Here is a 20,523-nt window from a genome sequence, read left to right on the forward strand (position 1 = left end):
TGGCAGCTTTACGATTCTCAAGTGGTATCTCAGTGTGATGTCTGAATCCTTTATAATTCCTTTTGAGGTAATACTTTCCTTGTGTAAACCATGCTTACAGATTCCATATTCATTACAAGATGGGACTCTTCATAATCTGTATGCCTAGACCATGGTAGTACTTCGTGTACTAATTTCTATCAAAATCATGTCATACTGCACGTCTTAATATCCACTCCACAATCACGAGGCATGACATTTAATAACATTGACTTAGTTCATAGTAAGCTGTCACTTGAGAATTGCATAGCAGTCAACATTCCAGTTGTGAATAAATACATTTAATAGCAGTTTAGGCAGAAAATGTTCTCATCTCCATTCTGTACCAGTTTGAGGATAAAAGTTTCCTCTGGAACTTCATCAGATGCTTCTCAACATTGTTCTGAGGACTGTTTTGCCTTCTGCATTGTTCTTGTTTTCTGGATTTATTGGTGCATGTGCATTAATTATCGTGTACCTCTCATCCAAATATTGAATTATTACAGAGTGAGACTCTTTCTGGAGGTAATGAAAAATTTGGTACCGTTTGCAACGTAATTCCCATTTATGACTGAATGAAGAGTTTAGTTCTGGAGTAGTTCTGCGAATTTCTTCCTAGTGTTCACCGTGAAGAATCTACAGTTCTCTGAATGTAGTATTTCTTCATCTGTGAATGCGTTATTTTGTAATGCCAATTTTAACTTGTTCATTTACAATGTCTGAAACTATTTTGAGTTTGCCAATATTTATTAATGTTTGTATATTTAATGGTCCAAGCCTGTATGTAGTTCTGGGTGTGAACTTAAGGTTGGGTTTAGTAGTCACTCCTCACCTCTGCAAGTTGGTCTGGGCTGCCCAGAGCACAAAGGCCCAAATTGTGTCTCTCATTATGATGGATTCATCTGTCACTGAATGGCAGTTTTCATAATGGAAAGAAAGTGAAAGAAAATTTTACACAAGGCTTAAGTGAATGACAGATTAAACGTAGTTTTGATCACTTTCCTTTGTGAAGTGTCTAGTAGGAAGTATGGCTACAACCAAATTACTGGCTTGTGTAGTTATTTACAGTACTGAAGACAGTGAGAAAATGGAGAGTGAATTCTAACTAACATTCTGTTTCGTTAACTGCAACAGTTTATCATGTCCTCTTTAATGATATTTTCAGGCCTAACTTACAGCATATTTTGTGGACCAATCACATATTGGTCGGTGTTAATAGAATTCTACTTACTTACTGTCCCATCAGTTGTAAATCACTGGCCATTTCTTCAAATATTTCAGGTGCAAACCTCAACAAGATACGCATCTGATAGTGCAAGGTAAGTTTTCCTAATTCACTGCAGAACTTTTTGAAAAATGTAAATTTTTATTTACTAATTGTGAAAGTACTTGAGACATAAAATGCACTAGTGTAATTATTCATTAACGCTATTCTTTGCAATAACCATTGTGAGACTATTCCTAGGTAAATAGAGGAAACGTCTGATATTCACACAGGAAAATAAAAGTTCATTTGGCATATCAGCAGCTGTTTGTGCTTAATGCAGAACATCACATGAAAATCGCTGAAATTCAACAGACGCATCTTGATGGGCACAAGTTAATATTATACTGCAGTAGAACAAGTAAGAAGAAAGGGTGACTGGCTGTATATCCAAACATTGGAGCTGATTCCCAGCCTTTCAGATTAATGAATATAGTGTTGAACACCTCTTTCAGTGTGGTGCTCAGGTAACACACAAGCTTTTTGTGGTGACAGTTTACAGGCAACCATCAAGAAGAATCGTAAGTAGCTGGTGCCAGTTTCAGTAAGGTTGTGAAGACTTAGCTGGTGAATCCTCATTATCTTCATTTCTCCTTCATCGTGGTGTGTTCCTGAAGGTTGGCCCATTCATTAGACAAATTACAGGTGACAAGATAATGCATAATTCCCAACTCCGGGTCAACAAGTAGGGTTCGCACATACACTCTAATACAGGCCAGGCCCAGAGAGGGGTCACTGCCTAAGCTGTTACCTTCCCAAATGCCAATTGGTGCCTCTGTCAGGAGTTTGGGTGTTGTGACTTGCCGATCTTTCAAAATGCCACCGCGCAGTTACGCGCGTCCTCTACATGCGACGCTGTCTGCCAGTCACGCAGCAGCAGCGCCACCTAAGTGGCCAGCCAGCCAGCAGCCACTACACTCGGGCTCAGTTATGATTTGACTGTTAAAGTGTACACACGTCTTACTCTGTTTACTTGATCTATGACTTTCATGTATTGCATCTTCCTTGAAATATATTTGTTCAACTTGAGGTTACAACAATTGGCGACGAGGTAGTGATTCTTCTTTTCCATCGTTGACCCACATGTTTCCATGGCTACTTTAGAGCAACTATTGCAAGGTTTCGTAGAACAGCAAACGCTTCTCACAAATGCGATTCGTGATTTCGTCACGACATCAAATGCAGGACGTCTCTCGTCATCGTCTCTACCTCCTTTTCCTCCTTAGGACGAGACAGCGGAAGACTGGTCTGATTACGAAAAATGTCTTCGACAGCACTTATTGGCATTTCATGTCGTGGACGAACAAACATGTAAGTCTCTGTTCCTTTCATGGATTTCACCTCAAATGTATCGGTTGTTGTTGCAATTGGCTCCTTTGAAAGATCCTGCGTCTTTGTCCTTTGCTGAAATTTGCTCACTTCTGTCCGTCTATTTTCAAAAGCAAACGCATTTGGTAGCCTCTCGTGTTGCCTTTTATCGTGTCAAAAACAACCAAATCAATCCTATCGCGCTTGGGCTGCTGAACTTCATGGCCCCACTAGAAAGTGTCAATTTGTTACTGAAGTTCACAAAGAATCCCTCGTCGATCCCATGGTACGGGTTGCTATTATCCGATCGGCACCCAACAAAGAAGTTAGGCAACGTGCCCTTCAGTTGGCAAATCCGACTCTAGATGAAGTCCCATCCAACGTGCCCTTCAGTTGGCAAATCCGACTCTAGATGAAGTCCCGTCCATCGCTCAGTCTTCTGAAATTCCTCGCGCAGCTGGAGGGCAAATAGAGGCATGGGGCGACGTCGGGGAAATACAACCTCTGTGCAATGTTGACGAAGCGTGTGGCGTCGTGTCCCCACCGGCCAATGTGTCTCCCCACCGGCCGATGTGTCCGCAGTACGTTCCCAAGCGTAGCCTCGGGCTAACGGTAAACAAACCTCTAAGAAACTGCGGGCCGTGTGTCACAAATGCAAAAAAAAAAAAAAAGGGGTCATGTGTCATCCGTTTGCAAATCCGACTGCGTACATGATGTTTGTGAACATGATGCTGATTCTGATTCTGTGTTGTCTGTCAATTGTACTTCTTCCCTTTCAGGGAAGTTATTCCTCACTGTCCAAATACTTGGTTGAGATGTTCGCATGCAGGTGGATACTGGTTCTGCTGCCACTATCATCAATTCTCAGACATATCTTCAGTTGGGTTCTCCAATCATGTCACCTGTCACTAGGCAATTATGCACTTACAATAAACAGAAGATTTCTCTCTTGGGACAATTTGATGCTGAGGTTCCTTACAAATCTGTCGTTCGCACTGTTCCCATATTTGTGGTCGACCATAGTAACACGGAGAATCTTTTTGGTTTTGATGCCTTTCGCATTGTTGGGTTCTCCATAGATGACTCTGTCAATATCGTCTCTGATGCTGTTCCTTATGCTCAATTGGATTCTTTGTCGACGATATTTTCGTCCCATTTTTCTCCTGGGTTAGACCGTGGAAACGACTTTGAAGCTCATATCACTCTCAAACCCAGTGCTCAGCCTAAGTTTTTTCGGGCTCGGCCCATTCCTGTGGCCCTTCATGATCGAGTCAAACTGGAGCTGGATCGTCTCACTGCTTCAGGGGTCTTGCTTCCCGTCACTTCCAGTGAGTGGTCCTCCTGTCGTCGTTGCTGAGCCAAATGGTGATATTCATGTCTGTGGCGATTTCAAAGCCACTGTAAATGCTCAGTGCCTTATTGACACTTACCCTAAGCCTCGACCTGAAGAATTGTTCACTAAACTTGCTGGAGGTCAGTATTTGTCTAAACTTGACCTGTCAGAAGCTTATCATCAACTTCCTCTCGATGCGGCTTCCCGGCAGTTTGTGGTCCTTAACACGCTTTTCGGCCTCTATCAATACCCTACGATTGCCATTCGGGGTTGCCATCGCCCCTACTCGCTTTCAGCAATTCTTGGAACAATTATTGCTCACTGTCCCTGGGTGTACAAATTACCAGGACGACATTGTTGTCACTGGCTCCACCACTGACAAACATCTTCAGAATCTCTGCACACTTTTTCATGTCTTACAGACTGCCGGTCTTAAGTGTAATCTTCAGAAATCAAAATTTTTTCAGGCATCTATCACGTACATGGGGTTTCAACTCTCTCGGGATGGTATTCGTCTGCTTCAGCAAACTGTCGCTGCGATCGATGCCCTTCCTTGCCCCACATTTGTTAAGGAACTGCAGGCCATCTTGGAGAAAATAGCACAGTATCACAAGTTTCTACCATCTGCTGCTTCGGTGACTCAGCTCTTGCATCACCTGTTGGATAAAAACGTGCCTTTTCACTGGTCCGCGTCATGTGATGCGGCTTTCCAGAAATTGAAGATTATGATGAAACAGGCCCCATATCTGGCTACTCATCTACCTGGCCAACATCTTGTTCTGGCCACAGACGCCTCTCAATACAGGGTCGGTGCAGTCCTTGCGCACCGTCTTTCTGACGGTTCTGAACAACCCATTGCTTCTGCCTCCAAAACGCTCACGGATGCCCAACAAAAGTGTTCTCAAATTGAAAAAGAAACTTTGGCCATTATTTATGCTCTTCACAAGTTTGGTGTTTTTATCTATGGATCCAAATTTCATCTTGTTACGGATCACAAACCACTTGTTTCCTTGTTTCATCCATCAACGTCACTTCCCGACAAGGCTGCACACTGCCTCCAGCGTTGGGCTCTTTACTTGTCTCGTTTCAATTATGAGATTCATTTCTGGCCAACGGCTCAACATGCGAATGCTGATGCACTGTCTCGCCTTCCCATGGGTCCTGATCTGGCATACAATAGGGATGAACTTTTGTGTTTCCACCTGGATGTTGCCAAGCAGCGGGTTGTGGACGGGTTGCTCATCACCAGGGACCGGCTGGTGGCTGCTACGGGTTCTGACCTTGCCCTCTCCCGGGTTTTACACTGTATTCAGAAGGGTTCGCCGGGTCGTCCATCCGCAAAGACTTCTGATCCGTTTCGGAACTACTACGCTTTGCGTTACCGCCTCACGGCTACGGATTTTGTTATCCTCCCTTCCACCGAAAATGCTTCGCTGCATGTTGTGGCACCTGTGTCTTTGCTTGCTTCATTCTTGCGCCTCCTTCACCAAGGGCACTGGGGTGTCTCTCGCACAAAATATCTGGCACGCCGTCATGTGTACTGGCCCGGCATTGACTCTGAAATCGCACACATGATTGCTGCCTGTGCCCCTTGTGCGTCACAGGCCACCACCCTGAAGTCAGCCTTGTCACCGTGGTCTTCGCCTGAGAAGCCCTGGGAGCGTATTCATGCTGACTTTGCGGGACCTTTTTTAGGTACTTGTTGGCTTCTCGTTATTGACGCCTACTCTAACTATCCTTTCATTGTCTGTTGCATGTCGCCTACCACCGTGGCAACCACCAATGCTCTAGCTCTCATTTTGTCTCTGGAAGGCCTTCCCTCTACTCTTGTTACTGATAATGATCCGCAATTTGCGTCTTCAGATTTTGTGGATTTTTGTGCTCATCGTGGCGTCATGCATGTCATGGCCAGTCCGTTCCATCCACAGTGAAACGGTGAGGCTGAACGACTGGTCCGCACATTTAAGGCCTAGATGAGGAAACTCCTGACTTCTTCTGCTGGTGATTGGTGATGATGCACTTCTCCATTTTCTGGCTTCTTACCATTTCACCCCCATGGGCGACCACAGCCCGGGTGAGCTCTTACATGGCCAACAGGCCCGCACGCTACTTCATCTTCTGCAGCCTTCCACCTAATGGCCGTGGGAGCATTTGCTTGGCTGGGTCACTGCTGACGACATTGTATGGCAGGCGGCCAAAATGGAGTCCTGGCCGCATCTTACGCCTGTATGAAATCCAGTCAGACACGGGTGTTGCAGTGCGTCATTCAGACCATTTTCGGCCTTGTGTGCCGGCAACGCCTGTTCCAGATGCCACTACCCCACCTTCGGCTCTACCTGACGCTCAGGATACTGGAATCTCTCATTACTCACAATGCTGTCCTCTCACCATCATATAGGTACCAGCACAAGAACTGACACCACCAGGAGACGTGCCCATGCACGAACCAGATGACCATCATCTGTCGGAGCAACTCTACTTGCCTCCTTCTCGTACGGACGCAGACACATTGCCCATCTCTCCTGTTATAACAACCGGACTTGTTGTAATGGGCAGATTGGTGCACGGGGCCCCAGCACATTCGACCCCCACGTCTCCTGTCATCTTGACCCGTTATCATTGGGGACACTTCCGTCTGTACGGGAAGCCTCCTCCTCGAGACCATCAAGACCTGTGCAAAAACTTCAAAGGGGGGAAAAGTGTTGTGACCCGCCAATCTTTCAAAGTGCCGCCACACAGTTATGCGCGTCCTCTACATGCGGCACTGTCTGCCAGCCATGCAGCAGCAACGCCACCTAAGCGGCCAGCCAGCCAGTGGCTGCTAGACTCGGACTCAGTTATGATTTGACTGTTAAAGTGTACACACGTCTTACTCTGTTTACTTGATCTGTGACTTTCATGTATTGCGTCTTCCTTGAAATATATTTGTTCAACTTGAAGTTATAACATTGGGAGTGGATGAATCGCCCTCTGAAGGGACCCCAGTTGGAAGGAGCATGCCATTGGAGATGTTGTCAGTCATATGGGATATTTTTTTCAATGACTCAATCACCATTTTGGTGTGTGTCTACTAAATTTAAACAGAATGAGGCTAAAGATTTGAAGGCCCTCCCAGCTGCACGTCAGTTCCTCATGGTATCACGTACCGGAGGTGGTCAGTCCTTCGCTATGGTTAATGCATGCCTCATGCCAAAAGGTGTTGTTGCAGTTGCATGCCCTGTGAAATCCTCATTTATGTAATGCAATTTTACTTCTGAAGAGGTATTGTGATTTTCAAGCCCAACAACTGTTTATGGCATCACTCCTCCAGATTTATTCTGTTTGTGATGAGGACCATTGTACACTGAACTCGTCACATGGTTTTTCTTTAAATTCTCATGCTAGATGGCCTCACCGAGGGACAAATCCACACTTCTCTCTAATCGTGGCATCACTGCGGCCCATTGAGTAATGCAAAAGATGGATGCTAGCTTATGCCCACATGCACTCCTTTTCTACCGTGCTCTCGATTAGTCTGCCTCAAAGATTAAGGCAGGCTATGAAGTCATCACTGTCCAACCATACATTCCAAACCAGATGATTCCCTACAGGTGTCAACATTATAATAAAACACGTATCATGTCAAAACATGGCCAAACGTGTTACTCTTGGCAGAGATGCTCACAAGGGCAGCTATTTGCCTCCTCTCTGTTGTATCCATGATTGTCGCATGTGTGTTAATGAGCAAGCCATCCAGGAGACCTGAGTGAAGGACATCAAACCCCACCCTGTAACTTGCAGTTAGCTAGTCAAAATCCGTGCATTTTACCATCTGGCATTTACAGTACCATTTTTGCTATGCTGTGCGTAATGGAGGACATGCCCATTCATACTTGCAACCTAAAGTTCAGTATTGCAGTACTAAAATCACCCAGGTCACAGTAGTATCCCCGTCTCCTACTACAGCTGTGCAACAAGCCATCATATCTTTGCCCCCTGGTGTCAAAATCACCTGCTACTCAATTGTCAATTGTAAAGGACAAAAGCAATACTCCTGCAAAGACTTTCTACAGCTAAAAACATACTCTTCATCTGTCAACTAGAAACTTCTAAGAACTCAAACAAAAACAAACGGTCTTGTCCTTCTCTGACTCTGAGATCCTCTTCAGTGGTGTTGGTACATGTACCCTCATGCGGCTGACCTCCATTTTGCTGGTGCCCACTGTCTACTGATTTTCTGTCATGGAATTCAGACTGTCCCAGGGAGAGTGCCAATATGTTTGTAGATCTCATGGAACAGGATTCTCCAACCTCTGCCCCCTGTAGCAGTGAATTTTTGAAGGCTGGCACTCAGCAGCCACCAAGGTGACTAATCTTCATTTGTTCCCTCGTCCCCAATTCCCATTATGACTCGTCTCCAATGGAACATTCATGGCATTAGATCCAACAAGGAGGAATTACAGCTGCTCTTGGAATTGCAGTGTCCACTTGTTTTCTGCTTCCATCATCATCATTTAAGACTGATTATGCCTTTCAGTGTTTAGTCTCTTATGACATTCCTCCATGATCCCCTATTCTGTGCTAACATTGGTGCCTCTTCTGATGTTAAACCTATTACTTCAAAATCATTCTTAACCGAATTCAGGTACCTTCTCCTTTGTCTGCCCCGACTCCTCCTACCCTGTCCTGCTGAACCCATGAGCCCCTTGGGTAACCTTGCTTCTCCCATGCGTGTAACATGACCCCACCATCTAAGCCTGTTCGCCCTGACTGCTACATCTATAGAGTTCATTCCCAGTTTTTCTTTGATTTCCTCATTGTGGACACCCTCCTGCCATTGTTCCCATCTACTAGTACCTGCAATCATCCTAGCTACTTTCATATCCATAACCTCAACCTTGTTGATAAGGTAACCTGAATCCACCCAGCTTTCGCTCTCATACAACAAAGTTGACCTGTCATGTTTCCTTCTGGTCCTCTGTGACCTTTCCTCCCAAGGACAGCATTCCACCTCATGGGGGAGCCATGCTGGCCATCCATCTGATGTAACATGCAACTGCTAGCTGTTGCAGTCAGCACTTTCCTTCCTCATTTCACCTTTTCTCTTTGTAACATCTACACCCCTCCATCATTTGCTGTTACCAAGTCGGACTTACTCTAGCTCATTGGTCAGCTCCGTCACTCCTTTTTGCTGCTTGGCGACTTTAATGTTCACCATCTGCATTGGGGCTCTTAGTGAACATGTCCAAGAGGTTCCCTTTTAGCTGACCTTCTGCATCATCTCTTACCACTGGAGCACCCACGTTTCTTTCAGATTCCATGCACATTTATTACCATTTGGACCTCTTGTTCTGCGCTGTCCAGCTCGCCTGTCATCTTGAATGGCCAGTTCCCTCTGACACATACTCAAGTGATCACTTCCTGTGTGCTATCTATTCCCCAACTCCTACCCCACCTGAGTGCAAATCCAATTGGCAGCTTTCTGAGGTCGACTGGAGGCTTTACACCTCCCTCACGACCTTCACATAACTGTGATGACCAGTTAAAGTATCTTCCAAACGTTATCCTTACCACCGAAGAATGTTCCATACCGTGCACTTCAAGTATACTGTAGTGTGTCCTGGTCCCTGGTGGACTGAGGCATACACCGATGTGATTCGCTTGCAGAGATGTGCTCTCCACATTTTGAACCATCATCCTGGAGGGCTGGTATCCTCTGTAGTCCATACATGGGGGGCTTCAGAGGCCATGCCCCACTTACTAGAGGAAGTTTTGAAAGACAAAGTTTTCTCAAGGTTTATATGGTTTGACTTTGTCACACACATTTATCCAGGAAAACGGGGTGGCTGAATGCTCGTCCTGAGTATCATTGTCTTTGCCATCTCCATTAACCATATTATGGAATCTCCCAACAGGCATCTCAACTCCCTTTTTGTCAAGGATTTTGCGATCTGTTACAGTTCTACATCGTGTCTCCTTGAGTGGCGTTTTCAGTGTCGTTTCTATCGTCTTTTCTCATGAAGCATGGGCAGTTGCTTTCACTTTTCCACTGCCAAAACCTTGTATATGAATATTTTGCGGCATAATGAGTTTCTTACACTATCTTTACATCTTGCACCTTTTGTTCTTCCATTCACTGAAACTAGAAAATTCCTGGAGCTCATGTCTGATACGAAACTTACTTGGTCCTACCATGTATTCTTACCTGGCTGTACATAGTACCCAGTTCCTCAGGGTCCTATATCTCGTAAGTGTCCGCCCCTGGTAGCTGAGTGGTCAGCGTGACAGACTGTCAATCCTAAGGGCCCGAGTTCGATTACCGGCTGGGTCAGAGATTTTCTCCGCTCAGGGACTGGGTGTTGTGTTGTCCTAATCATCATCATTTCATCCCCATCGACGCGCAAGTCGCCGAAGTGGCGTCAAATCGAAAGACTTGCACCAGGCGAGCGGTCTACACGATGGGAGGCCCTCGTCACATGCCATTATTATTATTATTATTATTATTATTATTATTATTATCATCTCATAAGTGGTACTCCCAGGGCAGCGGATCAGACCACCCTCCATTATTTTTATCCCATGTCCATTCATAACTAGACTGGGTGTTTAATCCATTCCTCTGCACCTCTGTCCATCATTTGCTGTCTTCCACCATCATCGAATATGTTTCACCACTGGCTGCTTTTTCACCAGCCTGGTTGAGAGTCTATGCAGAAGATGCTGAACTGCTAGTCATACTGGTATGATGTCCTCCTCAGTGGATAGGCATGCCGTTTCTCTTTCATGCCTGACCACTCATCCTATTTCCCTCTTATTTGATGACTCCCTTGCCTGCTAGTACGGGGCATGCCATTCTTCTCAGTTACCTCCTGGAGTTCGCTTTTGGCTTCTGCTTTGCCAGCTTAACTTCACGGTACCTGCCACTTTCCTGATGGTTGTTGAACTCTTCGCCACATTGGCTTCATGTAGCAGCCCATGTTCATTGTGGACTTCATTTTCTTCACTTTTATAAGCAGGACACACTGTAGGAGAAAATGCATAAATAGTATAAAATAATCTGTCGTCGAGGTACAAAATTCATTGCAATATTACACTCTACACGAATTGTACTGACTGGCAGTTGGTTCACCAGTTGATAACTCAAAAATTTTATCAGTATTATGCACCATCACTTGTCCCTCTGAGAAACCTAGTATCCATTCTATTAAATATTTGTGACTGAAGTCCGCAATGTGTTTTGTTTCTATCTCTGATTTAAACATATTAACGTTTACATGCACCTCATACCTCAAATCCCTTAACAAAACGTTTCAAGTATACATATGAATTGTCACTGTTGCAAGTGCCAGGAGGTATTGACACAACTTTCCCATTCCCTAGATGCAATTTATTATTAATTCAGTGACGTTACCTATACTTTCATGTGCTGTCCGGTGTGGCCGAGCGGTTCTAGGAGCATCAGTCTGTTACCGCCCGATCGCTACGGTCGCAGGTTCGAATCCTGCCTCGGGCATGGATGTGTGTGGTGTCCTTAGGTTAGTTAGGTTTAAGTAGTTCTATGTTCTAGGGGACTGATGACCTCAGATGTTAAGTCCCATAGTGCTCAGAGCCATTTGAACCATTTTTTTTATACTTTCGTGTGTTTCCAGCCAGTCAGCGGCTGTACATCACTACCCCCTTCTCGTATCTTGGAGGAAAGTAGTTTGCTTTCAATGTAAACCAATTAGGATTAGAGTGAACATAATTACATTGCAGCTTCAAATGATGTGGAGAGTTTGCATACTGCTTGTTTTTATGCAATTTTCAGGAAAAATATCATGCAGAAATATCCTCAGACGTATGAACTGAAGTCATGGTAGCGTAGAACATTGTACAACAGCTGGTTCCTATTGGTGAAGTGACAACACAATTGTTCAGGTGGCCTTAAATCACAGTATCTAAATTGACGGTCCCATGTTTCTTGGATTTCCACATTGTCTCAGGCAATGTATCCTTCATAAACGCGCTGTAAAATCTCATGATTTTAAGTTTTCTGACGATTTTAAGCAGATCTGTGTTTTCAGCCCTTTTATCCAGTACCATTGCTGTGGGCATTTTTTATGAACAACCCAAGCCATTTCCTGTATTTTAAATATAGGCCTTTACCTATAGCGATGGCCTCCATGGTCATATTATGCCTTGTAGCTGCTTGTAACTACTTTTCGCTTTTTCGGGCGTTCTGTACTGCTTGAAATATATCAGCTCTCCTAACTAATGAAACCAGTAGCTGACAGCCCAGCAAATGGAGGTATCAGAAACTGAATTATTCCACCAGATGTCTTTCGTATTTGTAGGAACCTGGGCGTTTCAACACACCATTTCCTTCCTTCTTTCTGCCTCAAGGCACATTTTGCAGCTGTCACCAATTTTTTAAATATCCCATAGGTTTTCCTTCTTCTTTAGTATGCAGTGAGCTGCATTCAGTATTGCTTGAAGGTTAGTCCAGTACCCAAATTAGGTTCGAGCAAACATTGCCTTATCAACCCCACATGCAGAAATAGGTTTTCCCACATGAATATCTGTCCCTTGACATACCTGTGCAGACTTATCAATGAATGTTTGGTCTGCAATATGGTGATCAGTATTTGTAGTGTAGGCGATGATGGGCTCTTTGCATACATTGTCCAATGCATTAAAGCCCTTATCACCATAAGCTAGGTGCTATTTCAATTTTGTTCCAGCTCCACAGAAATTGTATCCAGAGATACAAACTTTTGATGGCAGATTCTCGAGAATACCACCTCCAACTTGGTTGAAACGTTTCCTAGCACTCGTGTCACTCTACTGCATGGTTTGAGCTTTGCTTTTCGAATTACATAGCAAATTGCGAGTGTTCACCCAGCTGTTGAGCTTTGATGAGAAACTAAGCCATTTCATCAATGCCCTGTTCCCTTGACATCTTATGACATGCTCTATGAGGAACATATTGTGTTCAAAGCTTTCCTGTAATTCGTTTGTGATGTCAATAGGTTTGTTCTTAATTCTGTGGTGAATAATGCGATTATACTCGTCAATGATTTGTGGCTGTATGTTCAGCCATTTGCACATACGTTGAAGATTAAATTGTTTCCACATTCGGTTTTTGATTGTCCAGTTCAACCATTTGGCAATACTAGTTTCCAAATGGGAGAATGCTGAGTATTGATTTATCCAACATCATTCCAATTCTGCTTTGAAATGCCTATCGTAAAATTCACTTCCATCATATGCCTCAAGGTTGTTGGGGAGTAGCCGGCCGCGGTGCCCGAGTGGTTCTAGGCGCTCAGTCCGGAACCGCGCGACTCCTACGGTCGCAGGTTCGAATGCTGCCTCAGGCATGGATGTGTGTGATGTCCTCAGGTTAGTTACGTTTAAGTAGTTCTAAGTTCTAGGGGACTGATGACCACAGATGTTAAGTCCCATAGTGCTCAGAGCCATTTGAACCATTTTTTTTTGTTGGAGAGTCGAGTTAGTCCTGTCTGCAACAGTTGTTTAGAAACCTCTCAAATCTCCTTCCCTGTGTTTACTTTCAGAGGTAAGGAGCAAGCAAAATTAGAATGTGTGTCTGTGACTGTGAGAATGTACTTGAAACCATTGTTTGATTTTTAGTAGTCTTGCGTATTTGAGATAAGCCTGCCATGCATAATCCATTCCTCATATCAGAAATATTGTGCATGCAGGTCTGTAAAGCTCGTGAACAACTCTCTCCGCAATTACTCGACGATGCATATTTTTCAAACCTCAGGTAAGATCGATAATATTTTGCTCATGTGATCAGCATTCTCTTCATCAGCTGAAGCTGTAAACAGTCGTAATCGAGCTATGATTTCATTTAGTTACCATAATTTGTATACTCTAGAGGTAGATTGTTCAGTCTTTCAGACTAAACTTCGGTTATTTTACCTGCACTATGTGGAGCTGCTACTGCTGATACAGTTAAAATACTGTATTTGTCACTCTATGAAACTTCCATTCATCCTTTTGGGGTTTTACACATGCTGGTCATGAGTAATAATGGACCACATGTTTTTATAGTTTCAGGGTATATTTTTAACATTTGACGTTTTCAGAATTATTAACTGTAAGAGCCTAGGCAATCTTTCCAATTCCTTGGTCCCAATTCTTATTGCCTTCCTGATTAATAATATTGAGTGATTACCTAACAAATATGGTTTTGTCCTGATTACCCCTTATGTTTTCTTAACTCAGAATTACTCCTCCTCCTCCTCCTCTTGTTTCTGTTTTTATCCACAATCCATGACAGTTCTTTCAGCCTGTCAGTTCCTGGCTTAAATGTTACAGAGAGATGCTGGTCTTGTTGCAGTTGACCAAACTTTCACAAAAGTAACTTCTATCACATTGCCTTCTGCCCCTCTATTTTTAGCATTACACTGTTTCGACATCCTGTTGTATACTAAGGCATTTTTGAGACAGTTTACAACCTAAGTGTGCTTCGACACTATGAGTGGTAATGGGAGTGAAGTGCTATCACATTGTCTTTCCACACATACGTTAATTTTGCTTTGACTTCTTTAATTTCTCTTTGACACACAGTTCACATTGCTGTATTCGAGCATTCAACACCTCAACATTCATAGCACCTCCCTTGACAAGACCTTCAGTTCCCTTAATTTAGTGTTGATTGCCTCCATTTTTTGTCAAATGCACGTGCTTTGCATCCTCTGAATGAATGAATGTACAACACATGTTCAAATTTGTACATAGTGTACAATATACTGACACGTGCGTTTTGGTACATTGCCTTGTTGAAGAATCTTCTTGAAGCTTTGTTTCTATTGATCCTCATTCAATTTACTAGTTTCATATGTAACCAGCAAGCTATACTGACAGTTACTCCAGCAATCCTCATTTCCAGCGAATTCATTGAGTGACATGTCAGTTCCTACATGTGCTTGGAAATATGCTTTAAATTCAGATTGTCCTGTTCGAAAGTTATAAGGTTTGTGTATCGCTTGGGATGCTTAAGTATGTCTCAGTGAAATAAAATACATTGACTTGCCTGTGGCAAATCAGAAATACTTGCAGATATCCTGATTTTCCACTGAGATGTTGCCAAATATGAATATGCTGTTAGGTTTTACGTTTTCAGGTGGTGGAATATAATTGCTTTTGGAATATCGCTGGCTGTTTAGTATGTTACTCCCTTAATGCCATGCAAAATTTCCTGCAGTAGCTGATATTTTGACTGAAACAGAATTTGTGAAAAATATATACATGCTCTAAGTGGACTCCCAGAAGATATGTCAACAGTGTAAAAACTAGATTATTTTCCACAGCATGAAGCCCCAATAACCAAAGCACTATTAATATCAGGAAGTAATGATCCATTCGTCTTGTTCTTCTGGTTTCTACCTTCATCATTGCAGGACCAGTCATTTAAAGACTCTTGTGGTGAGACTTTCGTCCACTTGGTTGTGGTGGTAACTGTTTATTTACATTGAAATGAAGAGTTTTTGTAAACTCTTACTCGCAACTGGGTATATAAACAAACTTAAATAAGACTGTAATTCAGTGCCCACATCTGGTAATGTTGAATCATACATTTCCACTACAGTCAGTGCAGAGAATGGATCATCAAGTCGAGCTATGGTATTTTCCAGTGAATGGAGAGTTTGGCAAGCTATGGACACTAGGTAACTGCACAATGTGCTGTTGAATTGGAGGATATGTGACTGCCTTTTTTGCCAACGCATTAGCTCATCCTGTACTGCATTTCATTAAACTGTTAAAAGTCTGCTACAGTAGATCTGTGCTCCTTATGTTGTTAAATACTTTAACTGTACCAATTGAATCCCGTACAGAGATGGTATGATGACCTGGTAACAGCAGGGGAGAGCAAACGTTTTTGTGTAACAAGGCTGAAATTAGCTTTGACATATTGTGTGGTCAATGTCATTCATCCAAGGATAATATTACTTTGTCATCACTAAATATATGGTTTTCAATTAATTCCACTTATTAGAACTCCCTATTCAATATTACAGAGACACTGACGTGCTTACACCCACTGGTATTCGAACAGTAGGTTTGATTGAACAGCTTTATGTTGACACCAGATGCCTGCTGCTGCAATGACTTCATCTTTCCTGCAAGGAAGGCACGTGGTGTTAGTTAGAAGCTTATTTGCACATTTTCTCTGTTAATCAGCATCAGCATTAATAATTAAACTGGCTCACAACAGGGACTTTGGATGAGCGAATTATTTATCAGTTGCTGTAAGTATATTTTCGCAACATCTACTACTATTATAGTTATAATTGTATTATTTTATTATTACTTTATTATTATTATTGCTTTATTATTATTATTTAGCTTCAACTCCCGTATTTTCTGCACATTTGTGTATTTATCAGGCACATTTATACACTTTATTAACTGTGTAGTGCATAGAACCACTGTCTGCATTGCATCACTCATTTGTTTTACCTAATGTGCAACACTTAGATAGCCCAGTCCAGTGGTAGCTCTCATAGTAGCAGCAGTAGCACATCAGAGTACTATGAGCTGACGCATCTAAAATAAGAAGCGACTTATATGAAATTTTGTCAGTGTTCCTTACCTTCAATATTTTTTATATTTCAGTGTATTTACTATGCCAACTCTGGTACGGACAGATACAGTAACGGCTGTGTTCAAGTCTGAATCAAGTTGATGATTCTTCATTGCCAGCTCCAGGCAGTGTTGTCCACCAATTGGTGCACTGCTGCAGTCACCTTGGGTACTGTCCACACTGAGATTGATCTCTCACTTGCAGTTGAGTGGGAAGTCATTTCAGCATGTGGTTGGTAGTGAAAGAATTTCCATGTTGGTGATTGGAGAGCCTACTCAGTTCGTCAGATTAACAGATTCAGGTGCTGTCCATGGCTCATGAAATCCATGAGCCAGATGAAGTTTATTCCATGTTCCAGAGGAAGCCTCTCAGCGTGCAAGACTGGGCATTCACAGAGGGTAGTACTACTGGTAATTGGAAGCTCAGATGTTACGTATGTAATGGCACCATTTAGAGATACGACTGCATAGGAGGAGAAGGGATCCAATGTGCATTCTGTATGCATACTGGGAGGAGTCTTTACAGATAAGGAATGGGTGCCTCCAAATGCCATGAAAAGCATGGTGGTGGCTCACATTGGTGCTCACAATATGTTCCACATAGGATTGGAAGAGGTTCTCTCTAGTTTCAAGTGACCACCCAGTCTTGCTTGCGAGGTGGTGGAGCTCACCATCTGTAGCATCGTGGGCAGAACTGAAAGTGGTTCATTGGTACAGAGTGGAGTGAAGGTCTGAATTAGAGTCACAGACAGTTCTGCGACTTTGTAGGTTGCAGATTCCTCGACTGGCGCCAAAAGGTGGTGGATTTACGCGTTCTGCTAAGTGGTTCAGGAGTCAACAACACAAAGGAAGCAGTTGCACGAGTAAGGGGATGTGTAGAGGAGACTGGGCTTTTTTAGGTTAGAGGGTCTTCAGTTTCAAAGGCTGCAAGTAGAACACCGAAAGAAGGTAGATACAGCCACAATAAAGGAATGGAAATAAGTTCAGCTGAAATTTTTCAAGAGACCTAACTATGTTCACAAAGAATAGATGAAATACAGTTGGTGGTGTAGTGTTCATTGCTGGTGGAAGTAGTTTACCTTGTAGTGAAATTTAAGTAGGTAGTTCCTCTAAGGTAGTATGGGTAGCGATCAGTTAAAAGTTCTGGGCTGAGATGCCGTTTCCGATCTGTAAAACGACTTCTTCCTGACGTTTCGTTGCCAGCTGCGGGCAACATCTTTGGAGGTGAGTCAATGATGGCTGCCAGGCAGTGGAATTCCTGTTCATATAAAGTGCACCAACATATGTCACGTGGGACCGACTGTAAGTCTCTCTCTGACTAACGTAATTATTCTCTATCGAATGTAATCGATCGTCAAATGGTTGGTGGAAAGGCGACCACCATATCCTGTGTAACTGTAAGCCTTCCTCTTTTCTGTCGAAATTATTGTGGTGTTCCTGAATCTCTATAGCTTTCCTATACATATGTGCATAATAATAGACGTCCTGGCCAACACGCTTGTCACTAAATTTTATTTCATGATCACCATCTTTAAAAACTTGGGCCGCTACAGCTGATTCGTCGGTATATCCCCGTGGACAGTTTCTTTTGTGTTCAGTTTAGCGGGTATTGACACTTCTTTAGCGGGTATTGACCTTCTCACAGCCACATGCAATGTTATGCAGCGAGAGTGGAATGGTGGAGAAGTAGATTAAAAATGATGGTTCGATGACCTGCTGCCAGGCCCGTAATTATGAATGGCAGAGTAATCATGTACATATAGATCAGGCATCATCGTCGTTTTACATATGTAAGAGGATCTGTTGGGCTTAGAACGTTTAGGTGGTGTGGCTGGTAGTGGTCGCAGAGCCAGTTGCTCTTCACATATTTACCAACAGTGTTCCCATTACATTTTCTGAGATACCACAGCAACAGCAAGTTACTTCAATATCTTCATCATCAGCACTCCCATTACAGCGTGCCGTGGACAAAAAGTAAATTAACTGAATATAGAAAATCGAATACTTAGCAGTGTGATTTCTTTTTTGTTTTTAATGCTTACTGTCTATGTCTTCATCAGTCATTGTCAATATGCAAATGCTGTGAGAGTGCTGTGCATAGATATTTAAAAAAGAAAGTACAACCTGCTACTAATACAATAGTAACAAAACATAATGAGAGTTACAGATAGATCAGTTCTTAAACGTTTCTTGTATGGACAGGCATTTTAAACAATTCCAACATACGCAGCACTTCATACATGTTAGTTGTTGTACTGTGATATGACATAGTGGGCTCAGAGACGTGAGATGCACAGGGCAATGTGTGCTTCAGGAAAGTTGCTGGAGCACTGGCCGTGGGAGTAAAGACTTCCGCTGCGGCATCGGTGCAGGCGCGCAACTCTCCAGTGCAGGCTGGGTAGCACTCTGAATCGGCAGGTGCCGCTCGTAGCCGACGCTCCTAAGCACACCTGAGCTACAGGCTGACTTCAATACCTTGTAAGATCTGTAGGATCATGTTCTATACTGACTTAATGATGACACCTTAGATGCATTACTTTAAAACATGAACACAATACAGCCGAAGCTTAATTAAAGTCTGTTTGCTGTCTGACACCTATAGGGGTCACAGGCGTCATTTAGATGTTCGTGATTTGTTGATAATGTAACAAAAAATACAGTTCAAACAAGCAACAAATCCACTGTATTCAGCAAAAATTTGGATTCCAAAATGCTAATTCTTAAGAAGAAAAAAAAAAAGGAAACTGGATTCATTTCAAATTATATTTACTTCAAATGCGCATTTTTTCAGATTGACTGTGATAGAGGTCGTCAATTTAGTAGCATGTTTGCTCCTGGTATGAGAGAATTAGCCGTCTACATTTATTATAGACCTTTTCGCCCCATATCTCCACTACTTCCCGTGTGTACAGCGCAATTATTTATGAAACCGTTTGGATTGTTGAGCATGTACATCTTAATGCCATATTTATTACGTTTGCTTTTTATGTGTTGTCTAAATGACAATCTTCCCCTCCAAAGAATTACTGATGCATCTGTTGATAAATCTCTTCCCGGGTAATACACTTGAGACATTCTCGTGTTGAAATAATCCAATATAGGTCGTATCTTATATAAACGATCGTTTCGTTTCGGGTTTACTGGATGTGGATTTTTTTCAAAATGCAGAGAGCGTAATATGATCAAATACCGGTCTCTGCTTATACTCATCGCTATTCCTCTATTCTCAAACAGTGGTTCTTTCTTCAAGTAGTCTTGTAATCGCGGATATTTAACGTTACCCATATGTAACGAAACACCCAGGAAAACTAGTATTTCGCCTATACTAAGAGGTTTCCATTTACAGATCCTAGATCCCTCTTTGGTATTTTCGCTCAGCAATATGTTGACTGCGTTAACGTTCGTTTCGTCAACTACAAGTTGCATAAATTCGTGTGTTACCAATAATCTGAAGAAATCCATAGGAGAATTGCCAGCAGGATGAATTTGCAAAACTTCTTCTTCGTGAATGGGTGATACTGCATATTATGTGGTTCTTTATGCCAGGACTCACCTGGATTATCTCCGTGTGACAGGTCTGGCTCTTTTTCGTCGTCGATTTCCACACAATCGTCGTGATCTGTATCGTCAGAATCGGAACTGTCACGAAAGAGGATTCGAAAGCTGTGCTTCCACGCTACCATCACTCTGCAGTTCCTCTGCAGCCTCTAAGTGATAATCTCCATGGTATGCCTGGTCCTCACTACACAGAAAATCACTGTCGTCTAGTACACTAAGTAACTGTTCCTCTGTTAATTTAACACTTTTCCTGCTCCTTTTCACATTGGAATGTCCAGGTGCCGGTTCATTAGCCGCCATTACGAACACCATAAGTTCGATAACTGACCACACAGAAGTGTACACGCATTGATGCTAGCCTAGAAGCTGCAACTAGACTGAGTAATCCGACAGTGAGCGCGGACGCCTCTAAGCGACACCCGCACGGGCTTGTGGCTTGTTGTGACACTTACCAGCATCAGCCGCAGCGAAAGTG

At 43.0% G+C, this 20,523-nt stretch overlaps 1 protein-coding gene across 9 annotated transcripts in view; it reads left to right on the forward strand.

Moving 5' to 3' along the window:
- The window catches only part of LOC126108616 (zinc finger protein 99-like), a 107,919-nt gene that overhangs the window by 80,200 nt on the left and 7,196 nt on the right, over nt 1–20,523 (forward strand). For 7 of the 9 annotated variants that reach the window (XM_049913921.1, XM_049913920.1, XM_049913925.1 and 4 more), the window contains one exon: nt 1,300–1,337. The exons of 1 other annotated variant lie outside the window; for it this stretch is intronic. In XM_049913921.1, coding sequence (XP_049769878.1) covers nt 1,300–1,337 — 38 coding nt within the window. Of the gene's footprint in view, nt 1–1,299; nt 1,338–16,042; nt 16,157–20,523 lie in introns of those variants that run through there. One more of the 9 variants, XM_049913927.1, reaches the window with a different exon arrangement.

Source organism: Schistocerca cancellata, chromosome 11 (genome assembly GCF_023864275.1).
Source record: "Schistocerca cancellata isolate TAMUIC-IGC-003103 chromosome 11, iqSchCanc2.1, whole genome shotgun sequence".
NCBI lineage: Eukaryota > Metazoa > Arthropoda > Insecta > Orthoptera > Acrididae > Schistocerca > Schistocerca cancellata.